Below are 24,143 nucleotides of genomic sequence, written 5' to 3' on the forward strand. Positions count from 1 at the left end.
GTTCACTCACCTTCAGCCAAGCACCCAGCAAGTGGCAGGAGTTTGGCCCGTGGCTGCCGTTTTTGCTCTCCTTCACTCCCCAGGGAAGCGCCCACTGACGCAGGCACCACCTTCCCGGAAGAGCTATCATGATGAGGTCATCTGCCCCATCCCTAAACTTGCTGAAGACCCGAGGCTTTTGGCAGAAACCCCAAGGCACCCCCTGACTGACGGGGAGTGTGAGAGACATCCAAGACTGGCTCAATCCAAAGCCAGATGACCTAGTGGGGAAACTGCCAGCCGGGAAAAGCTGGAGGAGCAATTCTTCCAGGAAGCCTCCCCGCCTCCTTCTGTTCCCTTCCTCTCCCCAGTTTGGTGCTTCCACAGCCCCCCATGCCCTACTCCCGTCTACTTCCACCCTGGCCCGAGCCCCCTGCATCCGAATCCCAGTTTACTCCATGACTCCTGTTACCCTGCCAGTCCCCAATACTGGACTGTGGGCTCCTCCCCCCATCTCTGTACCAGGGCACCCCAGCTCCGCCCCCTACACTGTGCCCAACCCAAACAATCATTTATCCACACATGCCTCCATTGAAAGCCACCATAGTCTAATGAGCACTACAGACAGCACCTGCTCTAAAATGAAAGCAGATTTGTTACTGAGTAGAAAGGAAAAACATGTCTCTTAAACAGCTTTAGAAAGTTACTCTGACATCACTGAAATCAAATGAGAAAATAAAATTTTATCCTCAAAAGACAAGCTTCTTGACAGCACAAAACCCTGAAGTGCAAAACCAAAGAACTCTTTCTCTGCATTTTCAATGACGGCATTTAGACAGGCGAGACAGGACTGCCTGCACAACAGAAGGAAAGGCGACCTCATTCATCCACCTTTTCCTGTCTCTGCGTGTGCCACGCTCCTATGTGTGGCTGCAGAAACGGTAAGTGTAGAGAGGATGCTGAGAGCACTCGGGCTCGGGAGTCATTGAGACTTGGCCCCACCATGCAGGTGCCCTGGACCCCAGACAAGATAAACTCAGGGTGTCAGAACGCTCATCGGTGCTGCTGGCCCAGTGCCAACAACCAGCAAGTGCCCTCCCTGGCCTGGGCAGTCCATCACAGAACAGCAGCAGGTCATGACTGTTGGCTGGGCCTGACCTGCAACAGTGTACACTGAATTCTGCTTTCTCTTCCTCCACTCAAAGTGAAACTTGACTTTTCCCAGTATCGGGAATGACTGAGCACACAGGCCGAAGACAATGTTGTAGATGGCGTACATCAAAGGGCAGGAGCTGAAAGAAAATGACAGACTTGATGGCCTGCGGCAGCCAGCCAAAATAAACTGCCCGGCTGGCTCCCTGCAGTGCTCCTGGTGGATGGGTAACGGGGACTGGTGAGGGCCGGGGCTAGTCCTTGCCGTGTTTGCCCTACATGCAGGGGGCCACCTGTGGGAGCCAGGCTAGCTCTGCAGCTGCTGGAACCCAGCAGGAGAGGTTCCCGTGAGACCTTCAGTCACATCTACCTGACCACCCACTGCCACCCACTCCTTCATGTATGTAAGTCCCTCCCATGAGCTAGGGAACGGCAGCCACGGACAGAGATGGCAGCAGTGCTGAAAACTGTCCAAGGGAAAGGGAAGTCACTTGTGGAACTGTCTTGGTGCTGTTGCTGGCCTGTGAGCTTCAAGAAGACAGGAACTGGCCCTGTGACATTCACCTCTGTGTCCCAGCCCCAAGCTCAGGCCAGGTAGTGGGTGGAGTGCTAAATCCAGACAGCCTGAACCAGCTGACCAATGGGAACAAAGCACAGCTTGGTTAAAACCCACGACATCATTAGAAAAACCTCCATTACTGGGTGGAGACTGGACAGCAAAGGCTGCTTTATGCTCTAATCTCAATGTTAAAGTTGAGATTAGAGCCGGCAAGTATCCAATGTTGACTTCTACGTGTTTTCATAAACATCCAAGCATTGCTTAGGTTGTGTATTCTGAACTTGAAAACCACCCATTTAAAAACATATAATTCTGAAGAGTCACAAGGTTCAGGGTCAGCCAAACTTGGCCAAGACAAAGGCAGCCCACGTGTTGAGGGCCCTGATCTGCCCCACAGGATGACAAAGCCTAACTGAAACGAAATGGAAACATACAGTATAGCTCAGGGGGAGGGTCACCCACCACAGAAGGACAGGCTCTTAGGAAAACTATTTTCTCACTGGCTTAGAAGAAATTCACATGAATACAAGTCATTCCTGAAAAAGGTAGGTACAGAGTGCTCTGAAGAGCAGGCTGTAGCAGCCTGTTCAGAAATCCCAGGATGGCCAAATGCCATCAGAAATGTAACCCTCCCCAAAATAAGGATAAGAACCTCAAACGAAGATTATGCAATATCTACCATGTCTCTATTTTGTGTGTAACATCAGGGTAGGAAAAAGAGTTTTTGACAAAAAAGAAACAAAGTACCACACACAATTTTAGCCTCTTTGCGGGTGTTCTCTGCAGTTCTTGCAACCATCCTGGGAAGTAGGAAATTAATGCCATGTTATGGGCTAGGAAATGCTGGCTAGCACAGGGAAGACTGCCCAAGCCTGCCCAGAGCAGTCAGGGAAGGCTCTTCCTTTCCCACAGCAGCTCCCTAGGAAAGAGATCAAAGTCTGGGAGGAGGAAAGAATCCTCCAAGCCACACCAGGCTAGGACGCAGATCTTTGTGGATGGGAGCCAAGGGTGGCTCAGCTTCGCTGGAGCCCAGGGCAGAGCTTCTCAGGAAGGGCCAGGGAGTCCAGCTGGCTGTCAACTCATGCTAGTATCTCAGCCATGCTAAAGGGTATGGTTCTATTTTGAAGGTGATGCAGAAAACTGAAGCTTCCCAGCAGGGCAGGGAGCCATCCAGTCTGCTTTTCTAGATGGGCTACCTGGCAGTGGGGTGGAGACTGAGGAGTCGATGCCTTAATCCTTGTTCATGGTTTAGCAGATACTAGTTTGGTGGAAAGAAATAATTCATGGTAATTTTTAGAAACTTTAGTGAAACTAATGTGGGCCACTAACCTAGCAGCCGTGTCTGGGCACAGTGGGGTGACAGACACTAAGCTGACAGACACCCTGTTCCGAGGAGGCTGTGGATGTGGGCACGCTGCTCCCGCAGGGCTGGCACAGGCAGACCATCACACGGAAAAGTCGTTAGGGTCGGTGTGTGTGGAGGCGGCTGGAGAGTAGGCAGAGCCGGTCACTGCTGCTGAGCATGAGGCGTACTGACGTTCGCTCACTTCATGCTTGTGCCCAGGGCACCGCTCTGCCGCCTCCAATCTGCCCTCCACGCAATGCTGGCTCTAGGAGGCCCAAGACTATGTTCTCATGTGGGGCGCCCAGGACTTCGCCCAGGGCCTGGGCCATGGCAGCTTCTAAATATCTGTCCTATAAAATTGGTGTGGAAGGATGGGTAAAGTGCATACCATTCCACACGGACAATATATACGGAGGCGTTCTCAAGTGACGAGCTGTCCTGCAGTGCTAGAGTCTGAGGGAAACCAGCCCGGCTCAGAGCAAGTTACAAACAACCTACAAGGAGTGCCTTCCTGGCAGGGAATGGTCAATGCTGAGAGTCACGCGCCAACTCTTCAGGACTGACATTCCCAGAATATTTGATGCAAGATACCTATGTTATCTTCATCTCCCCAAATATTCTTCTTCTCAGGGGCTCTTTGTACCCACAAGATAGTACAGAGAGGTCAGACCCAGCCTGGATTCATCCAGGAGATCTGAGCTCTAATGCACAGAGAGCTGACAGCTGAGCAGAAATCCCACCTGCGGGGAGCTTTTGTTGAGGTAGACTCAGGCTCCAGTTCCTAAAATAAGCGGTGTCTGCCCTCCTAGCCTGGCCCCCAAGGAGCCCTCAGAGATCCAGGCAGCACTGGTGACACTTGAAAAGCCCATGGCTCACAGCCCAGGCCCTTTGGTACACCAGCTCCCAGATCCGCAGGGAAGGCCTGGAAGCAGTGCCCAGAGGAAGAGGCAGGAGGAGGATCTCTGGCTCCCGGAACAAGTCAGAAAAAGCTTGCCAGAAGCAGCCAAGCTGCCCTACGCCCTGCCATGAAGCCTGTGGGCAGACCAGGCCAGGCTTGGACCGGCTGAGGGAGCACCCCCTGGGGAACCGCCTCCACTTGGCCCCTGCCACTCTAATCCCACACGACTTCCCATCGTGCTCCAAAACTGGCCCTTAGCTCCAAAAAGGTCAAGGTCCTCTTTAAGATCACAATCAGCCTCCAGACATGGTTCCAGCCTGGAATACCATCCCTCTACCTGTTCCCAATTCTTGGCCCAACCCTACTCAACCACAGGCCTTCTCTGCTGACTCCACCCAGCAGACCATGTCACTGAGAGGCAGAGCTGGGGGTGGTCCCGCCTGCTCTCACACTCCATAAGCACCTTCTTTGTGGGAACTGGATCCCCTCTCCTCTCTTCCTCTTTTTTTTTTTTTTCCATAAATCTACAGGATCGGGAATGTGGGAGGTTCTCCTTCCGAATACAGATAGTGCTCGACTTACGACCACGATTGGTTCTGACAGACCGGTCGTAACACGATTTGGTCGTAAGTTGAGTAGGCTATATGCACGTGGAGATGGTAGTGCTGCCGGAAGCTGGTCCGCACTGTCGTACGCCCAACTGGGCAACGTTTGTGCTGCCAGACACGGAGCAGTCGTGGCTAGCGACTGTGGTCGTAAAGTCGAATGGTCGTAAGTTGCATAGGTCATAAGTCGATCAATACCTGTACGCATTAAATACCTCTATTCAGTATTAAGTCCCTGCGGGTAACCTCTCCTCCCGCAGGTCAGTATGAGTTTCTTCATTAGTCTAGCAAGCATCCAAGCACAGGGATGTTCCAGGCTTCCACGCTGCCTTTCCCGCCCCTTCCCCCAGGGGAACCCCAGCAAATCCTACAGCACCTGGCATGACGACCTGCTAAGGTCTATCTTATTCCTCTAAATGTCACTCCAAAGGCCCCTGGAGGACAAAGACACACAGAAAATGGCTCTGGAATAACACATTCCAGTTACTACCCTTTGGGAATGACATATTCCCAAGTATCCATGAGAAGGAGTAAAATTAAACACAGAGGCCGGGCGCGGTGGCTCACGCCTATAATCCCAGCACTATGGGAGGCCGAGGCGGGTGCATCACGAGGTCAAGAGATCGAGACCATCCTGGACAACATGGTGAAACCCCGTCTCTACTAAAAATACAAAAATTAGCTGGGCATGGTTGCGCACGCCTGTAGTCCCAGCTACTCGGGAGGCTGAGGCAGGAGAATTGCTTGAACCCAGGAGACGGAGACTGCAGTGAGCCGAGATCGCGCCATTGCACTCCAGCCTGGGTAACAAGGGCGAAACTCTGTCTCAAAAAAAAAAAAAATTAAACACAGAAAACTTTTCCACCTCAAGACCACAGGCTTTCTTTGGAAAAGTGTCTTTCCATGGGAAAGGGGAGTTTGCTGTCTGCCTGGGAAGACTGCAGTTGGCAGTGTGCACCTGAGTCTCTCAGATCCTCCCTGAAGGCCAGCGCGCTGAGCAGTCGCCCCACCACTTGACAAACATCCGTCATGGAGGAGGTGGACGACAGCAGCACTGCAGAGTTGATACCAGCTGGAGAGTCGTTTCAGGGACAGCATCACAAGCTTAGCAGAGCCCGCTTGAGCATTTTTGGGCAAAAGGAGATAGATATGTTTGTCTACTGACATTACTGCCGTAGAGAATTTAACAGGGAACATAAAAGCTTAATTACTGGACTTGTCAAAGCTACTTGATTTACTGTATGCTGACAATATACACTGGCAACGTTCACCTAAATGCTTTTTAACAAGCAGCTGAAGATGTCCATAATAACACTATGTTTAGTTACGCAATTTTCCCAGCAGTTTCTGCCACCAAGTGGGTAATGCCCACTTGCCACCAAGGGCACCACAGAAACAGACGTTGAGTGTGTGCATGGACTCCCTCAGTTCCCATGCCAGAGGGAAGGGTCCCCCACCAGCCTTGCCCTGATGCCCTAAAACAAACACTTGTATTCATTCTTTTAACCCTCACAACACTAGGATGTGGGTACCATTATTACCCCCATCTTATGGATGGGGAAATGAAGGCAAAGAAAATCAGTAACTTGCCCAAAGCCATACATAGGAAGTAAGTGACCAGACCAGCAGTCAAACCCAGACCTCTGGTTCCAAAGCAATGTCTTCACCTGTCCTCGGTGCCTCTCCCGGCCCATCCCTCACAAGGAAGGGCCTTTTGAGTGTGCTTGTCCTGTCTGCACCATCACCAACCTCAAGGCAGGGACTGATAGATGCCAGCCAGTAATGTCACTACAGTTACAAAAGAGAGGCTCCCCATAACTGGAAAGGTTTCTATCTATAGTAAGTTTTGGTTCAGTGGTGAGAACAAGGGCCTGCATTTCTAAAGGCCAGCATCACAGGAGCTCACAGGAAGGTTTTGCACAGCTGCCGCTGGCTCCATGAGTGCTCCTGCGACACCGATGAGGCCATAGTCTCTCTGGGGGCCAGCCAGCAGGACCTGATTACTGTGAACCTGTACCTGCAGGTGGGGGCAGAGGCAGTCCTGAATTCTAGCACTGTTCCAGGAGCACCTCCAAACCACATCTTGTAACTGCTGGTTCTAATACAGCTTCATCTAGTTTCACCGCCAACCTTCCTGCCACGCTGTGAGATGTGGCTGGTGACCTGTTTGACTGTCCCAGCTCCTGCCACTCTTGCTGTCTTAAGTGAAATATTTCCCACGCAGATGTGCCTCTCTGGCTGCTGAAATTTGAGCTGGGTACCCCCTCACCCCTCCAGAAGGATGCCACCAGCCGAGGGGTGGCAGCAGAGAGGGCTTGCAAGCTCTGTGCTTTTGTACATTTACTTCTGCTGTGGCAGAAGCCAGCTCCTGAAGGGCAGGGACTCCGTCGGTCATATCCTTTGCCTAGCACACTATAGGTAGTAAACATACTTTTAACAAAAGGTATTCAGCTAAAAGTCAATGATGATCTGTGTGCAAGACACAGGGAAAAATGTGTTGACAGAAATTTGAGCTCCTTGCTCATCTTTTTTTTTAAACGTGGGCACCTGTGATCACTTGTCTATATCACAATGCACATTACTGTGATCATTTGTTTGTAAAATGACTGCATGCTAGTCCACAGCAAACACCAGGGCATCACCCTCATCTCTTCTACCACTGGAGCCTCCTGTATCATTGCCATCCATGTTCTTATCTTATCCGGCAGCCCCCCTCAGAGGCCAACAGTATCCCCCACTTCAAAGATGAAGATCACGGGGCTCAGATCAGTTGGGCAACTTGCCCAAGGTCACATAGCTAGCAACAGCACAGCTGGGATCAGAGCTCAGAGTTTTCTAACTGCAAAGCCTCTTTCCATGAAGGCTACAACTGCCAGAAAAGCTCCAGGGGTTTTGCCACAGGGCCAAAATTAGACCAAAAATGGACTCCTGTAGGCCCAGCTATTCAGCAGGTTGAGGTGGGAGGATGGCTTGAGCCCAGGAGATCAAGGCTTAGTGAGCCATGACGGTACCACTGCACTCATAGCCTGTGCAACAGAGCAAGACCTCAACTCTTAAAAAAAAAAAAAAAAGATGTACTCTACATTAACCAGCAGGCAGGAAAATTACATGGGACTCAGGAACAACGACTCCCGTCCACAACCACTGCAAAAAACAAAAATAATCGAATCAGGAAGAGAGCTAATCAAGGGTATAGACTGGCGGTAGATGCTCTAACAAGTTCAAAGGCATTTGCCCTCTGGCCACTAGCCTGTGCTGTCCAGCATGATGTCAAATCACAGCCCTCCGTGTTTCTACATAAAACTCAACAGTAAAGTGCCTCTCAGGATAAGCCGAGCAATTAGTGTCTATCACTCCCAGTCACACCATGGCAAACACAAAAAGGAAGGTGATCGCCAAGACCTTTTGTGAACATCCCTAGCCTGTGTAAGTCGCAGACTTTCCTAGCGAAGTGAGTTCACTGCCTTTAATGATGGCTAAGGCACACGTGAACTGGCTAAAAACAGGTGTCCACACCTATTCTGCTGCTGTCTAGGTCTGACTCCAAGTGCCTGGCTGGTTTTGGGGTATGTTCACCTCATTTCCCAACCTCCACCAAAAAAACAAAAGGCCTGCCAGGCACTATTGGCCTGGCCACTTCATTCACTGGAAGAAAGCAGGTGCATTACCTCCCAGAAGCTGTCGCTCGACACTTCTACTCCAATGGAATCATCATACGCGACAGACATTTCTTCAAAGGCTGAGGGAGCAGCAAAGTAGGCGTAGTCAGGGGTCAACTTCAGATGCTCAAAATCTATAGACAAACCTATAAACAAAAAACATATATCATGTGGTTTTTACATTCCCAAGGTAAAGAAACAAGTCATCTCTATTTTACAACTTCCCCTTTCTAATGCTGCCTTCAGTATGGAGCAGTCTGTAACATTTCCTTTAGGTGGGAGAAAGTCAATAAATAGACTCTAAACAACACTGGGCGCATATGTGTGTGTTTAGTGGGGGGTGGGGGGTGCATGTGCGCTAAAGCAGGCAGAGTCCTTGGGTCTCTGGGCTCACCCATCCTGGCCTACTGTACCTATGCGGCAGGGCCAGGACCTGGGATAAAACGTGAGTGGAGGTAATCCCACCTTTGACATTGACTCCCCTCTCCAGAGTGCCCAGCACATTCCACTTGAGCACTGTCCCCACTCAACTCTATCTTTACTGACTCAGCCAGTGAAGCCCCGAATTCAGAACAGTTTGTTCTGACACTGTCTGTATGTGGCTCAGCTGGAAAGCTAAATGGATCACTTCTGAGTAACAGATTCAGCAATCTACAGTCCAGGTAAGGGTAATGGGGGCAATTTTTTCCCCTGTTGGAGGGAAGAAACTGAAGGACTCCCATAAGCACAAAGCACACCTTGCTGGAATGACCTGTTCATGGCCGAGATGAAACCGTCTGACTTTTGGTGAAAAGGTGACTGCACCTTTTTTCACCTTACCCTGTGTTCAGAACACACAGCCAGAGACCCAAGACCTTCCTCACTGCCACAGTCAACAGTCCAAAGCTTTAGCTTAGCAACAGGAAGGCGTGACATAGAGTGACCAACATGTTTTGAGCACCAACAAGGTACAAGACGTTGTTCTAGGTCCTGTTCCACATGTTATCACACGAATCTTCATGATTCCCTGTGAGATAGCCTGGAATTGCAGGAAGAAACACAGACTCCAGAGTCAGGCTGCCTGGGCTTGAATCCCAGACCCATTACTTATGAGCTGGGCAACAGTGGGCAAGTTACCTATCCTCTCTGTGTCTCGCTTGGCTTATCTGTAAAAGAGAGACAATAATGGAACCTACATCACAGAATTGTTGTGAGTCAAATACATACAAGGACTTAGAACAATACCTGGTCCTCAGTAAGTGCTATGAACATGGTAAATAATGAATCGTTGTTGCCCCTATAGTTATTGTATAGCAATTATTATTACTATCATTACTTCTGTTTCTAAAGTCAAAAAAACTGATGTTCAGGGATGTTCAGTAATTTGCCCACAGTTGTCCACGTAATGGGTGGTGGAGACTAGTATTCGACACCAGTTCTGCCTGCTTGCTAAGGTAATATTCTCTCCATCACACCAAGATGTTTTCCAAAAGCAATCTCAAAGTTAAGTAATCAGGCTTCCTATAACCTAAAATTGAATCGCTAATTAAAAGGGCTTAATCTGGTGGACTGCAGCGCTTCTAAAGGTAAACACACTACTATGCAGCAATAGAACAAGGTACAGAACAGATAACCGTACTTCAAAGTCAAGTCCTCCAAAGACACTGCCACTGTGATGAGGCAGGTGCAGAACTAGGCATGCTCCTAACCAGGCTCTCATGAAGAGAGCGCCAGCAAGGGGCTCTCCTACGCTGCCTGGGGCTCTGCTTCGAAATCATCAACTAGGATTCACAGAGACTGGACAGGCCACCTGGCCTGGGCCCTGACGCCACTCTCATATAATTTTTTTTTTTTTGAGATGGAATCTGGCTCTGTTGCTCAGGCTGGAGTGCAGTAGTGCAATCTCAGCTCACTCCATCTCTGCTTCCAAGGTTCAAGTGACTCTCGTGCCTCAGCCTCCCCAGTAGCTTGGATTACACATGTGTACCACCATGCCCAGCTAATTTTTATACTTTTTAGTAAAGACAGGGTTTCAGCATGTTGGCCAGGCTGGTCTCGAACTCCTGACCTCAAGTGATCCACCCACCTTGGCCTCCCAAAGGGCTGGGATTATAAGTGTGAGCCTTTCTTTTCTGTGGAATCCTATGCTACTAGCCAGGGCCCTCCTGGAGTTGCCTCAGGCCATGTTTCAGCAGCAGAAAGTTTTCTCCCAGAGCAGCTGGTCTCTGCCCTAGGCTTCTCAGGGAACAGCAGGCCTATGGGATCAGGTGAGTCTCAAAGTGGCCCAATCAAGCCGCCAGCTGGGCTGCTTGGCCAGCCATGGGAGCAGCTGCAGGGAAGAGCAGGTCCCTGCTCCAGACTGAGAGAGGCAGCTTGACACCTGAGCCACTTGGGCAGAGAAATTCAGAATCTGTCTGGATACAGCTGTGGTCTTGACAGTTCTGCACAAGATTGAATGATTGCTTGGTTGGTTAGTTGGTTGACTGACAAAGCATCTTGTCTGTCATCCAGGCTGGAGTGCAGTGGCATGATCACAGCTCACTGCAGCCTCAAACTCATGGGCTCAAGCAATCCTCTTGCCTCAGCCTCCTGAGTAGCTGAGACTATAGTATAGGCACATGCTACCAGGCCCAGCTAATAAAAAAATTTTTTTTTGTAGCAACTGAGGCCTAACTGTTGCCCAGGCTGGTCTCAAACTCCTCAGCTCAAGCAATGCTCCTGCCTGGCCTCCCAAAGTGCTAAGATTACAGGTAGGAACCACCGCACCGGGCCTAAGATTTAAAAGCCCACTAAGTGCCAGGAGCCAAGGAGAGGCTCAGCACAGTGGTCAGCCTTTAGGAGTAAGAACCCGAATCACGGAGGAGAAAGGTAATATAACCAAGATTCTGGGTCTGCCAAGGGCATCAGACAGGACATATCCTCTTACCTGACCAAAAGGAACAAGGAGTGACCAGTGAGGGGAAGGAACATATCCAGGTCACGTGGTAGCAAAGGTGGGAAAGGCCCATACTTGTTCACTTTCCTTCTGTCTGGGACCGGGATCTCACCACAGCACTGCACTAAGCAACAGTGACATCCTGTACAATGTCTTCAGGTCCAATGAGGGACAAGCATACCCCATGGGCATCCCCTGTGGCCACAGCTCAATCTGTAATGCCATCAGCTCAACTATCACCATGTGCACTACTTAGAGTTCATCTTACTGCTCAGCCAGCTCCCTGCCATAAATCTGTCACCTCCCAACTTAGACATTCTCCAGGGTTAGATATGAACATCTGTATTAATTTAAGTAAAACAGAATTAGGAAGACAATTCTCTTTTTATAAAATTGCACAAGGCATTTCAGACCCAGGAGAAGTGACTGGCTGAGCATTAAGATGAACTCAAAGTAGTGCACATGGTGATAGGAGGGAGGCTGTTCCTGCAGGCTCCAGGCCTGAACTCACTCTCACAGGCTACCCTGGGAGCCATGAAGATGAACCAGAAGCATGCTGTCCGAATTCCAACAAGTGATTTTGAAATAAACCTTCAGGATGGGGTGATATGTGCTGAGTTATTCTGGATTATTTCCCATCACCATAGGAAAAAAACAGGTAAGAAAGTATGTTTCCCATGTGTGTCTTTCCCAAAATAATGACATTACAGCATGACTATTTTAGTGTCATTTTCTTTTTTTTTTTTTTTTTGGAAATAAATTCAAGAGAGGCAGACACACCTCCTTCTCCTTCCTCCCAAAGGCCTGCTGAATTAAGAGGTGGAAACTGTAACAATGCAGAAACCAGGCTGCGCAGCAGGAGGAAAAGGGAGGCCAGGTGTGTGCCGGGAGAAGAAAACCACCTAAAAACACCAGTGATGGGGACAGGCCTTGGCAAGGCAGGAACAGCAAGCTCAGGATTGTGAAATGCAAAGTTGTAAGTGGCAGGGTTGAGGATCGATTAACACGAATTATCATGGTCTTTTTTTTTTTTTTGAGACAGGTCTGTTGCCTAGGCTGAGGTGCGTGTGATCTCAGCTCACTGCAGCCTCAACTTGCCATTACCCATCACGGTCTTTTTTTTTTTTTTTTTTTTTTTAAACTTTTTGAGACAGAGTCTTGCTGTGTCACCCAGGCTGGAGTGCAGTGGCGTGATCACAGCTTACTGCAGCCTTGACCTCTTGGGCTCAAGTGATCCTCCCACCCTGACCTCTACAGTAGCTAGAACCACAGGCCACCATGCCCAACTAATTTTTGTATCTCCAGTAGAGATGAGGTTTCGTCATATTGCCCAGGCTGGTCTTCAACTCCTGGGCTCAAGTGATCAATTGTGCCCAGCCCAGGGTCATTTTTAAAACTGCATTTGGAGCCAAGCCATCAAGTGTAGATGACTTTCATGGGAGCCCACCTGGGGCCTTGCCCAGCCTCTTGCAGGGGTGCAGCTACTCTCCCACTTAGGGGAAGGGCCAAGAAGGAACCTGCTCAGCTTCCTATGCCATCAGCCCTCTCCCTCTTTTATAAAGTTCAAACTGACATCTGGGGAAAACAGATACATCAGGCAACAAGAGAGAAATTCTGAGGAAACCTGAGGAGAATTCTGAGAGACTCAAGGGTTATGTATCCATAAAACAACCCATAGGCTGCTATGAAAAGGGAGCAATCTGAAATCAGAAAATAGCTTTTCTAACTTTTGGGAACTTCATTCATAAGCCTTTTTTTTTGAGACAGAGTCTCGCTCTGTCATTGCCCAGGCTGGAGTGCAGTGGTACGATCTCGGCTCACTGCAACCTCTGCCTCCCGGGTTCAAGCGATTCTCCTGACTCAGCCTCTTGAGTAGCTGGAATTACAGGTGCCCGCCACCATGCCCAGCTAATTTTTGTATTTTTAGTAGAGACAGAGTTTCACCATGTTGGCCAGGCTGGTCTTGAACTCCTGACCTCAGGGGATCCACCTGCCTCGGCCTCCCAAAGTGCTGGGACTACAGGTATGAACCACCGCACCCTTTTGTTCTAAGGAGCTGTTGTCAGGAATTTGGGAATATGGGAAATGACTGAGGCATTGAAACAGTTCCAGATCTCAGATTCCAGTGACTTCTGCCAACAATGTACGTAAGCACAGTGAGTCAAAGCCATTCCTTAGATGGTGTGCAGAGTCTCCGAGGTTAACAGAGCTGCCAAGGTGCCCTTGGCCCAAGCTGGAAGCTGGCATAACCTCCTTCCTCCCCTTTGGGCTTGATAACAGGTATCAGGTAAACAAATGATGTATGACACAAGGACGTCTAGCTCCCCCTTAATACCCTTAATTTACTCCACAACCAGACAAAAGAACAGGTCACTTTTTTAGGCCAAAAGGCTATTTTCATAAAGCAAGAACATTCTGAGTGAAAAGACCATGTTGCTCATTTCTCCTGAACGCTGGGACAAAGTCCCCCCTCTAATCCTCTAACTGCAGACGCAGGCAGAGCAGGCATCCTCGCTGCCTGGCCCCAGCACAGCCGCTGGCTGGGTTCTGGCTGCTCCACGTGCCTCGAGCTGAGCACAGACTGACCTGCAGCTTGTTTCCTCTTCATTATCTGAGGGGAGATTCTTTAGCAACTGGAAAATAGCCATTTATTCTAAGCCACTTTTTGGCCCAAGGTGAGATGATCCTTTGATAAGGGACATATTTATCCATTGTTCTACGAACATTTACCATGTGCCAGGTAAGCTTGGGAGGGGGCAGTGAACAAGGCAGACGAGGTTGCTGCTCTCCTGGGGCTGACATCCTACTAGGGCAGATTGGCACACAGCAAAGTAAAAACAGCTATATGGTGTGAAAAGCACCAGAACACAGAGCAGTAGTGTACTCCAAAAGACCCAGGGTTGGGGGCGAGCTTACTGAGACAGAATGCGACCTCTCTGAGGACAGCAGAAAATGGGTAGTAGGCATGAAAAGGACAGGGAAGGGGTCTTTCAGGAAGAGGGAGGGAGTGTTGTGCCTGTCCCAGCACCCAGCAAAGCAGAAGCCCACAGGCTTGTGTGAGGGCAGGAGGCACTTTAGAAATAATCGGGTGTCACAGATAAGCTGCAGGGTAACTCAGTGTTTTATATCCGTGCTACTGGTTTTAAAAATTAGAACATATTCATTTAATAATTGTCCGCAGAACTGCAGCTGTATGATTGCTGCATAACTTCTCAATGCATAATATATCTCAACACAGGGTCACTGTTGACAACAGACTGAAGTTGGATTGCTCAAAATGCAAGGCAGACCACCCTGCTGCTCTTATTAAGCCTCTCATCCGGCGTAAAAGCCCAGGTCCTCCCAGCCTGCATCTGCTCACCTCCACTGAGCTACTTTATCCTCAACTATTTCTTCCAAAAATTTATCCTGATTGAGTGTGGTGGCTCACGTCTGTAATCCCAGCACTTTGAGAAGCCGAGGTGGGAGGTCTGCTTGAAGCCACAAATTCAAGACCAGCCTAGGCAAGATGTTGAGACCCCATCTCTAAATTAAATAAAAAAGTAAAATTAGCCAGGTGTGGTAGTGCATGCCTGTAGTCCCAGCTACTCAGGAGGCTGAGGTGGGAGGACAGCTTGAGCCCAGGAATTTGAGGCAGCAGTGAGTTACGATTGTGCTACTGGCACTTCAGTTTGGGTGACAAAGTGAGACCTGGTCTCTGAAAAAAAAAACCCTGGAGAATACCCAACTTTATTTCATGAATGGCCCTGTACTGGAAGGAAGGGAGGGTCCCACAAGGACTCCCGCCAGTGCGGGGGGGCAGTCCATGAGCACCTCCTGGACCACTCTTGCCTCTAAAAGCCCAAGGAGATGATCAGACCCACTGCATCTCTCCACCGTCACTGCCACTATCACCTCTCCTTTGTGTGGGTGCAGCCATCTGCTCCCTAACAGGGCGCCCAGCTTCCCACAGTAACTCAGTGTTTTGCATCCGTGCTACTGGTTTTAAAAATTAGAGCATATTCATTTCATAACTATCCATAGAACTGTAGCTGTGTGTATTGTTGCATGCCTTCTCAACGTATGATATATTTAACAATCCGACTTCAGTCTGTTCTCAACACAGTGACCCTCTCAAAATGCAAGGCAGACCCACATTGCTGCTCTCAAGCCCCTCGCACAGAGTAAAAGCCCAGGTCCTCCCAGCCACATCTGCTCACCTCCACTCAGCTACTTCATCCTCAGACCCTGCTCTCCAATCCCCCGCCGTTGCTGTCCACCCTATGCCAAGCTCCACTCGACTCCTCTGCTGGTCCTGGCACTGCCAGGTGCAGCCAATTTGCTCGTCTCCTCCCTGAAATGGTCTTCCTCTTGCCCCACAGGCCTGGTATCAGCCCCCACCCCAGTGAGGTCTTTTCTAACCCTGCCCCAGCCCCCTCAGGCCCCTCCCTGCTTTATTTTTCTCTCCCAACCACTTGTGACCTCCTAACAAGCTACATAATTTACATAACTTTTATTTTTTGTCTGCCCCTCTAGAATGTCAGCTCTAGGGCCGGGCACGGTGGCTCATGCCTGTAATCCCAGCACTTTGGGAGGTCGAGCAGGTGGATCACTTGAGGTAAGGAGTTTAAGACCAGCCTGGCCAACATGGTGAAAGCCCATCTCTACTAAAAATAAAAAAATTAGCTGGGTGTGGTGGTGTGCACCTGTACTCCTAGCTACTCGGGAGGCTAAGGCAGGAGAATCACTTGAACCCGCGAGGCAGAGGTTGCAGTGAGCCAAGATTGCACCACCGCACTCCAGCCTGGGCAACAGAGCAAGACTCCATCTCAAAAAAAAAAAAAAAGAAAAAAAGAAAAAAAGAAAAAAGAATGTTGAGCTCTAGGAGGGTAGGGATATTTGTCAGTTGTGCTCACTGCTACAAACCCAGCATCCAGTATCAAACACAGAGCAGTCGCTCTGTAAATTGCTGGATGAATTCAGTATGAGAAAAGTTTAAAAGTCTGGGTAATTTTCATTTATGGAGACTGAAGATTCAAATGGAAAATAATACGAACATTTATGTTAATATGCTATAACTCTAATGGTTAGAATTCTTTAGTAAACACTACTGCACAAGTTAAACTAAACCTCACACAGGTTTAGCAACCATGGTGGGGGGTGGGGCGGCGTGTGGCTCAACCCTAGCCCTCCTGACAACCCAGCTGGGGCCCATGGGCTCCAAGGCCCTCTATGCCACCAGCCTTGGCTCAGCGTGAGCTATTCCTGTATGTCCAGTCAGTCCCCTGGAAGAAAGAATGGGGTCTCCTGCTTGTCTTTACCACCCAGATCACCCCCTGTAAGCCAGTGGGTACTCAGGCAGTAAGGTCCACATTAAGATAGTGCTTTGCACCATTAGCAAAGGTGGGATACTTTTTAACAGCTCAACTATCTGGCACAACCCATTTTGTTTCCAATGATTTCATCTGGAAAAGTGAACAATCCTCAAAGGAAGAGATAAGAGATCAGCAAATAAAGTGACTTATATCTCTCTGGAACATGATGTAGTACATCTGATTCAACAATGCAAAACAGCTTATGCATTGCAAGATGCTTGGGCTTAAAGGCTGGCCCCTTCCTCAAGGGAATCACACTGAGGCCTGCAGCTCAGCAGGACCTAGGCCAGTGCAGCTCTTCCACTTACCACACCTGGCTGGGCTCATCAGCAGCTCTGAAGCTCACGATTCCCACTCAGGAGAATCTCCGGCTCTGCTCTTTCCACCCTCCCTCCCCACACTGCCAAGCCCGTGATGATTTTAAATCCAAATGTTGGCTAGCACAGAGCTATCAAGGCCAACAGGGGCTCCTCATGGCCAGCTCTGTCCCATCAGCCTCCGCTATTCTCATTTAGTACTTGCTTCTCCTGTCATCTATGGCCTGACTTCACTGTCCTTACAGCCAGCAAGCCATTCTGTGGTCTGCTTTTCTCAGTTGCATAAGCAGCATTTCTCCCTGTTGTCTGGGCATCTTCCAGCCACTTATTTTTTTTGCGAGAGAGTCTCGCCCTGTTGCTCAGACTGGAGCGCAGTGGCATGATCTTGGCTCACTGCAACCTCCGCCCTGCTGAGTTCAAGCAACTTTCATGCCTCAGCCTCCTAAGTAGCTGGCACTCCCAAGTAGGTGTCCGCCACCATGCTCAGCCAACTTTTCAAAATAGTTTTAGTAGAGACAGGGTTTTGCCATGTTGCCCAGGCTGGTCTCCAACTCCTGGCCTCAAGTGATCCACCCAGCTCAGCCTCCCCCGGTGCTGGATGACAGGTGTGAGCCACTGCACCTGGCCCCAGTCATTTTTAATGGCTGTAAATATCATATCATGGTCCCACACTCCACTGAGCCAAGCCCTCAGGGCCAGATGTTTGGCTTTTCGGAGCCCAGGTTGGGGATGTCACGGCACATGTAGCTTCCACTTCTGTCCCACTGTTTCCCCAGTGTTCTCTGGCTCATACATTCCAAAGAGAGTTGGTGAACCTCTGGATACAGTTTAAAGAGCAAGATTTCAATCTGATGTCCTCAATCTACACTTAAGGGGAAAACCACAAAACCATGAGAAAGGACAGGAACACACCCTGAGAGGCATAGGAGGAAAATGGCCTGAAGAAACAGCTTGGCTAAAAAGTGTTTCTGCCTCTGAAGTCCTTAAAGTGATTCACTGTCTCCTCACGCGTTGAATCTGCCAGTGCTATAGGCGATTAAATATCACCTGCAATCTTACACACGAATCAGAAATGGACAGAAGGAGAGAAAAGAAGGTGCTCACACGAACACAGGACTTGAGCTGTTGTGGAGGCAGAGGAACTGCATCATAGCTTCTAATTCCATGCATGGGAGTACAGAAATCAGGTTGTTTTTTTTTTTATTTTGAAGAAACTTCAAATACATAAACCTCATTTGGGAAATTTTAAATTTGAAACTCCTTTAGTATACAAGTTGTCAGAGTGTTTCACCAGTCCTGATGGACCGATGCCCATTAAACTCGTGGGCATGAAGTCTGAAGACAATGAAGTATACCTCAAAATGGTGGCAGCGGCGCTTGCAGGTAATCAGGCTGGTGAAGGGAATCACTGGGTATACCCTGCCTGAACACCAAGTTTAAGGAAAAAGACACACAAATACACAGACCTCTAAACACACAAAATCAATAAAGCTACCCTGAACATAATTTCACTTCTGATAATTCAGAAGTCATTTTTTATACTTACAAAGGGCTCTCAGTGCCAAAATTTAGAAGCTTCATCCCAAATTTGCCATTAAACAGCAATGGGACACTGGGCAAGTCCCTTATCTTCTCAGCATCCAGTTACTTTCACATGAAAAGAAGAAAGTGGGATTGAACAAGCTCTTAGATTTCTCTGAGTTTAAAATGTTTTAAAAGAGCCTCCTATAAGCAGGAGATTACGGGAGAATTATGTGAATTAAAGCCAGGTAATTGTAAGAGTGTGTATGTGCAGTGACCATGGCTGCAGAGATCCTCCCTCCTTCATCAGATCTGGGCCTGACAGCCACCCTGTGCAGATATACTCATCAGGACCCCAATGTCCAGGCTTGAGCTCATTACCAGGGTCTCACTACGAAACAAGCCACAGTCAACATAATTAAAGCCCATGCTTCCCAAGCACGTCCACATCACAGATATCACTTACGGTGTTGGTAACACAAGATCTCATCTATGGTACAAGTCCTGCACACACATAGAGGCTAAAAGGTAAAGAGAAAGTCAACAGCAATTAATATTTTGTCTTGCGAAACCAGTAAAAAGTGCCCTCACTCTAGGTCTGAGGGCTTCTCACTGAAGATGCTGTCAGTGGCTTCTGAGAAGTGAAACACAGTGACAACACTGGGCTCAGTGAATTGTGAAATACTCAGCGCGACTGGCATGCCTGCGAATGGCTGGATCCTGCTTCCAAAGTACAGGCAAAAGAACGAGTATCTCAGAACTCCAAAACAATCCTGTCTGGTTTCTTTCAAGGTTCTTTTATTCACCTTTTAGAATGGATGTCATACTAATCACATAGCTGGGGACATCTTTCCAACTGTGTGACGTCTGTTCTAGAATGATGATCTACTTCAACTCAGACAAGGCAGGAGAGTGACCCACCACCTGTGCCCTGTGGCCCAGTCTCCCCACCCAGGGCTCCAGGCAGGTGTGCCCTTTCATACCTCCCTTCACGGTATCCTTCTCCTTCAAACCGCCTCCCAGATGACTGTCAAGATACTAATTATTCTCTAAGATCAAGGTCAGATGCCACCTTCTTCATAAAGCCTTCCTTTATTCTCAAATGTCAGCTCTGCTGCCTGCCTGCGTTCCTCTCACAGGCCTCCTTCCATTCAACCTCAGACAGAGGACGGTCATCCAGGCATCTGTCTCTCCCAAGAGAACTAAGATCCTTGAGGGCAGGAACCACATGGAGTTTATTTTTGTGTCCCAATCCTAGCACAAAGTTCACTGTGTTAAATATGAATGTCATGTTTTTCTCATTGTGAACCATGACATGACTTGGGAACAAAGCCATGAGCAAAACGAGACAGAGGAAGTCTGGGTCTCTGACGGTGTGGTATGCCCACCAGCCATGCCACCTCTGCACTCTGCAGATGAGAGGAAAAAAATTCTCTTTAAGCCACTATTATTTTGAGGGTCTCTGTGACTTCCAGCCTTATTTACACACTTTTCTGTGCTCTCTGCCCCAATTCCACAGCCACAATAGGCAAGCAGCAGGAGGACCACTGGGTTTGGGTCCTGGACACGCTCGGCACCTTTGTCTCAGCTCCCAGACCTTCTCCAGACCCTGTGTCTCACGCAGAGCCCAGCACGGGTGAGGCACCCACTCAATCCTGACCCAAGAAATACGTGGATACCCATGTTCACACCATATAAATGAGGGAAAACATTATTGAATAAATGAATTTTGAAAATGACTGCCTTTTAAATTAATTAAAATGTTTCTAAAATGCATTTGGAAGAATGAAAGCAGGTCACTTTGAAATAACAAAAGGCACTCTCATAAAAAGCAGAAATACCTCCGTGATTTTGGTTACCTAATCTCTCAATCTAGTTTGGGTCAGTGGGAAAATTTAAGAATTAAAAAATAAAAGTTTCTGACAGTTCAAGTTCAAAAGTAGATTTCCAGATGAAGAAACAGAGGCATGAGTGTTTAAATAACTTGCCCAAGTTACACAGCTAGTAAGTGGTGGAGCTCAGATTCAAACCTAGGCCAGGTGCTCCAGAGCCTCCCTGAGCCACCAGGGTGTGCTGCCTCCTGCGTGAGACACAGGCAACGAAAGACACCAAGAAAAGGCAGAGGCGAGTCACATGTGCTTGACTCTGAAGAGTGACAGGCTGGATGCTAAGGGAGGCAGCATCCCAACCGGGGTCCAGCAAGGATAGAATGTTAACGGGCATTCTTTCATTCACTCACTTGCTCGCTCAGTGTTCGCTGAACGCCCATTCCAGAAGACTGCCTGCTCAAACAGCTCAGGGTAGTGAGGGAGGCAGACACAGAACCCACACCCGCCTTGTTCACAGTTGTATCCCATGGCTGGGCACAGTGCCTGGCTTACACATGCCAATGATATGTGAGAAGCAGCAATGAATGAATTGGCCTTGCTGCAAACTAGCTGGGTAACCAGGGGCACATTACTTAACCTTCCTGAACTTTAGATTAGAACCTTGGTCTAGAAAATAGAACTAACACTGCCTACCACTCCTTGGGATTGTTGGAGGATGGATGTAGCTCCTTTCCACCCAGGGAGCTGAGGAAGTGGCTTCCCAGCCAGTGACACCAAGTTGAACCTTGGATGGGAATGGGGCACATGCAGAGTGGGAGGGGTGGGAGGTGTCCCAGACAGAAGACCTTAGGCGATGGGAGGGCGGTGGAGGAACAAGTCAGTGTCAATGGGACCAGCTAGGGTTCAGAGGGCTCCACACAGCTGCTGTCTGCCCTGAAACAGGAACAGTGAGGAAGGAAGGAGGAACTGGTACATGTCTACACAGAAATCCCCATGTGGTTTAGACCTGATGAGTTTCTCACAATGTGTAATCTTGCGCTGCTAGCTAGGCTGAGAACTATTTTATACACTATTAATAGTCACATTTTTAAATTTAACAGGGCCATGCAGAGATGATGCTACTATTATGTTTAACAACCAAAACAGCCCAGAAAAATGCCACAAAACCCCTAACTGTAAGGAAAGCAGGCAGTATTAATAACTCTAAATTTTCAAAGCTAAAATGAAAATGTTTCATGTTTTCCCATGGGAACTCAGCGTTAAAGAGAACAGAAAATCTATCCTCACTTCAGTTTCTAGCCTCTTCAGAGCAATCTTTGTAAATACTCAAATCACGTCACTCCCTTCTCCAAACCATCACATCACTTCAACCTAACTCCTCTGTACTGCGAACCCTGCCACGGCCCGGCCCTGCCTGCCCTTCCACCATTCCCCACTGCTCTCCCTTACCTGCTGGCCCTACTCTGTTCCAGCACAGGATCTTCTCTCCGTTTCTTCAACATAAACTCATCCCTGCCTCCGAGCCTTTGCACATGCTGTTCCCTCTGCCTGAAATGCTCTTCCCTGAGGCAAGTGTATGGCCGGCTCCCACACCCCATTTGGGGCATTCCTCAGAGAATCCAGCCACACCTCCCACCACCACCAACTTTAGCCTGTTACCGTCTATTCTAACTCGTTTTTTATTTCTTCGAAGCACAGACCACCACCTCAATTTCCACCTGTGTACAGTCTGCTTTCCCTTCTAGACAGAAAATTCCACAAGTGTTTCTCACACATGACAAGTCCTTCCTAACATTTGCTGAAACTGACAGAGACACATTCGGGGATCTTTACAAGTGAAATGATCTACTCTCCCACTATGTGATACAAGGGTGTCACATAAGACCTTTACCAATTTCACTCACAAAGGCCATATACTGACATATCTGGGATTACACAGGAGAGAAAAAAGATTAGTTACTTGGATTATTAATGACAAATGTTTCTTGAGCTGAGAGCAAAACAATTTTATGATTCTTAAAAAAAAAAAAAAAAAGGAAAAAGCCAATTCTTCCACAATGGCCAGCTTGTATAGCCACCAAGTCAGAAGCACTTCCCACCAGAGCCTCCTGGGCTATCCAGGGCAACCCGCTGTCCACATGCCACTAGAAGTCCACACTTTTAGTTTGCTTTTGATCTTCAAAACAAGGGTCCTCTCTGAATCACAGGAACCGACTATGTTAGGAGGCAAAAGGTCCAATCAGTTACACAGCACTTTACACTCTCAAGCATCAAGAACTGCTTATCACTGAATCAGCATTTATATTTACAGCAGAATTTGAAAACGTCTGGCAAAGGCAAGTTCCCATAATTAAGTCCAAAGCACATATTCAGGACCTAGTCTATACCTTTATGTGTCAGAGGAAAACCTTGTTACCCTGAAAAGTTGAGGTCTGAGACTTTAAGAGATTGGAAACAAACTACCTCTATGGTTCCATATACCTCCCTGACTTTCCTTAAATCCTGAACAATTCTTTAAGAAACATGTATTTCTCAAAGCAATGAAATGTAGAAAGGTACCTCTCTGAATAATCCTGCATGCAGGGAGGAAGGGCAAAGCCAACTTTGCCAGTGACTGCCAAGCCCAGCATGTTTTTCTTTGGATTAAACATTCTGAAAACAAGAGACCTGTCCAAAGTGAAAGCCTCAATTCAAGTCCAAAAATCAATGACAAAATAAATAAGAGCAAGAGAACAAACCCATGTTCATGTTTGAGGGGACCAAAGAACCAAGGGTGGTCTGTTAGAGGTCTAGACCAAAACGTACAGCGCCACCTCTTCACAAGCAAAAGCAGCAGCCTGTCCATCTTATGCTCTCAACCGTGGTGCCTAAAGGGGAAATGGCTCCACACAGATGACATGAGTCCACCCACTCAAACCCTGACAGGGACCCTTGCAGCCCCCACACCTACTGCACTGTCCTTCACAGAACCAGACCTCTCTCTTCCCAGCATCTGCAAGTGGCGGAAACAACTGACTTTTCCCATTTGGAGAAAAATGCTATTGCAGCTGGAGCAACATTCTTGGACATAATGAGTAAGATATTCTGATTGTAAGGAATTGCAAATGTGATGCTGAAGTGTGTGAAAGTATGAAGAAGCAGATGAGGAAATATTATGGAGCCATGGTAACAGAAACCATGGAAGAAACTCCAGTTGCACAGAACTGTTTAAAAATAAACCGGATACTAAAATACCAGTGAAAAGCTACAATGACTCACACTGTTCTCCTCAAATACAAGAACAGCCAGTTCTTTAACATACTGCTCTTCCAGGCTTTTTCCCCATTGGAGGAATGGGAGAGAAAGAGAGTAAAAAGATGCTTTGAAATTTTCTCTAATTTTACAAGCAAGTTGATATGAATAAGACCTTATATGTTTTAGAGTTGAGATGGAAGTACAGAAATGCAGAGAGCATCGAGGCTTTGAATAAAAACCACACTGGATTCAAAACACATAACCAAGGCCCGAAGTGTGCTAAACTGTGTGCCCAAATACCAGATAATTTGGTAAAGAAATACCGCACAATTTCTATGAGTAATACGAGACCTTCAGGGCACTGTGTGTGTGTGTGACCGCCTTTTCCCTTATTGGCTCCCGTGTACACCCCCTCCCTCGGGCCCTGCCTCAGCCACACGTCCTCTAACGACATTTACACACCTTCCGATGTGGCAGCTGCACACGGAACATGCCCTGGGGCTCCCCACTCTGACTTCCCAGCCTGCCCAGCAGCCTTGGCCCCCATGGGCCGGCCCTGATAGCCACCTGTGCAGCACACTGCCACCTGAGACTGCCACCTTCTTGGCCATCTCTCACCTACCCAAGGCCCAGTATGAGTTGAGTAGCACCTCCTCCATTGAGCCCCCCACCATTCTAGTGACGCTTTGCCCACCACTGTCCCATTATAGTTCCTCTACGGTGCCATTATTTGGCCCCATTCCTGTTTCTCCAACCAAGTTGTTTACCCTGGTAGAT

General features: G+C 48.3%; 1 protein-coding gene across 7 annotated transcripts in view; it reads right to left on the bottom strand.

Annotated features, from left to right (window-relative positions):
* The window catches only part of PACSIN2 (protein kinase C and casein kinase substrate in neurons 2), a 130,739-nt gene that overhangs the window by 32,305 nt on the left and 74,291 nt on the right, over positions 1-24,143 (bottom strand). For all 7 annotated transcript variants that reach the window (XM_032261372.1, XM_032261370.1, XM_032261377.1 and 4 more), the window contains exon 2: positions 8,207-8,343. In XM_032261372.1, coding sequence (XP_032117263.1) covers positions 8,207-8,343 — 137 coding nt within the window. The remainder of the gene's footprint in view (positions 1-8,206; positions 8,344-24,143) is intronic.

The sequence above is a fragment of the Sapajus apella genome, unplaced genomic scaffold (assembly GCF_009761245.1).
Source record: "Sapajus apella isolate SASKATOON/1434 unplaced genomic scaffold, GSC_monkey_1.0 scaffold123, whole genome shotgun sequence".
Classification (NCBI taxonomy): domain Eukaryota; kingdom Metazoa; phylum Chordata; class Mammalia; order Primates; family Cebidae; genus Sapajus; species Sapajus apella.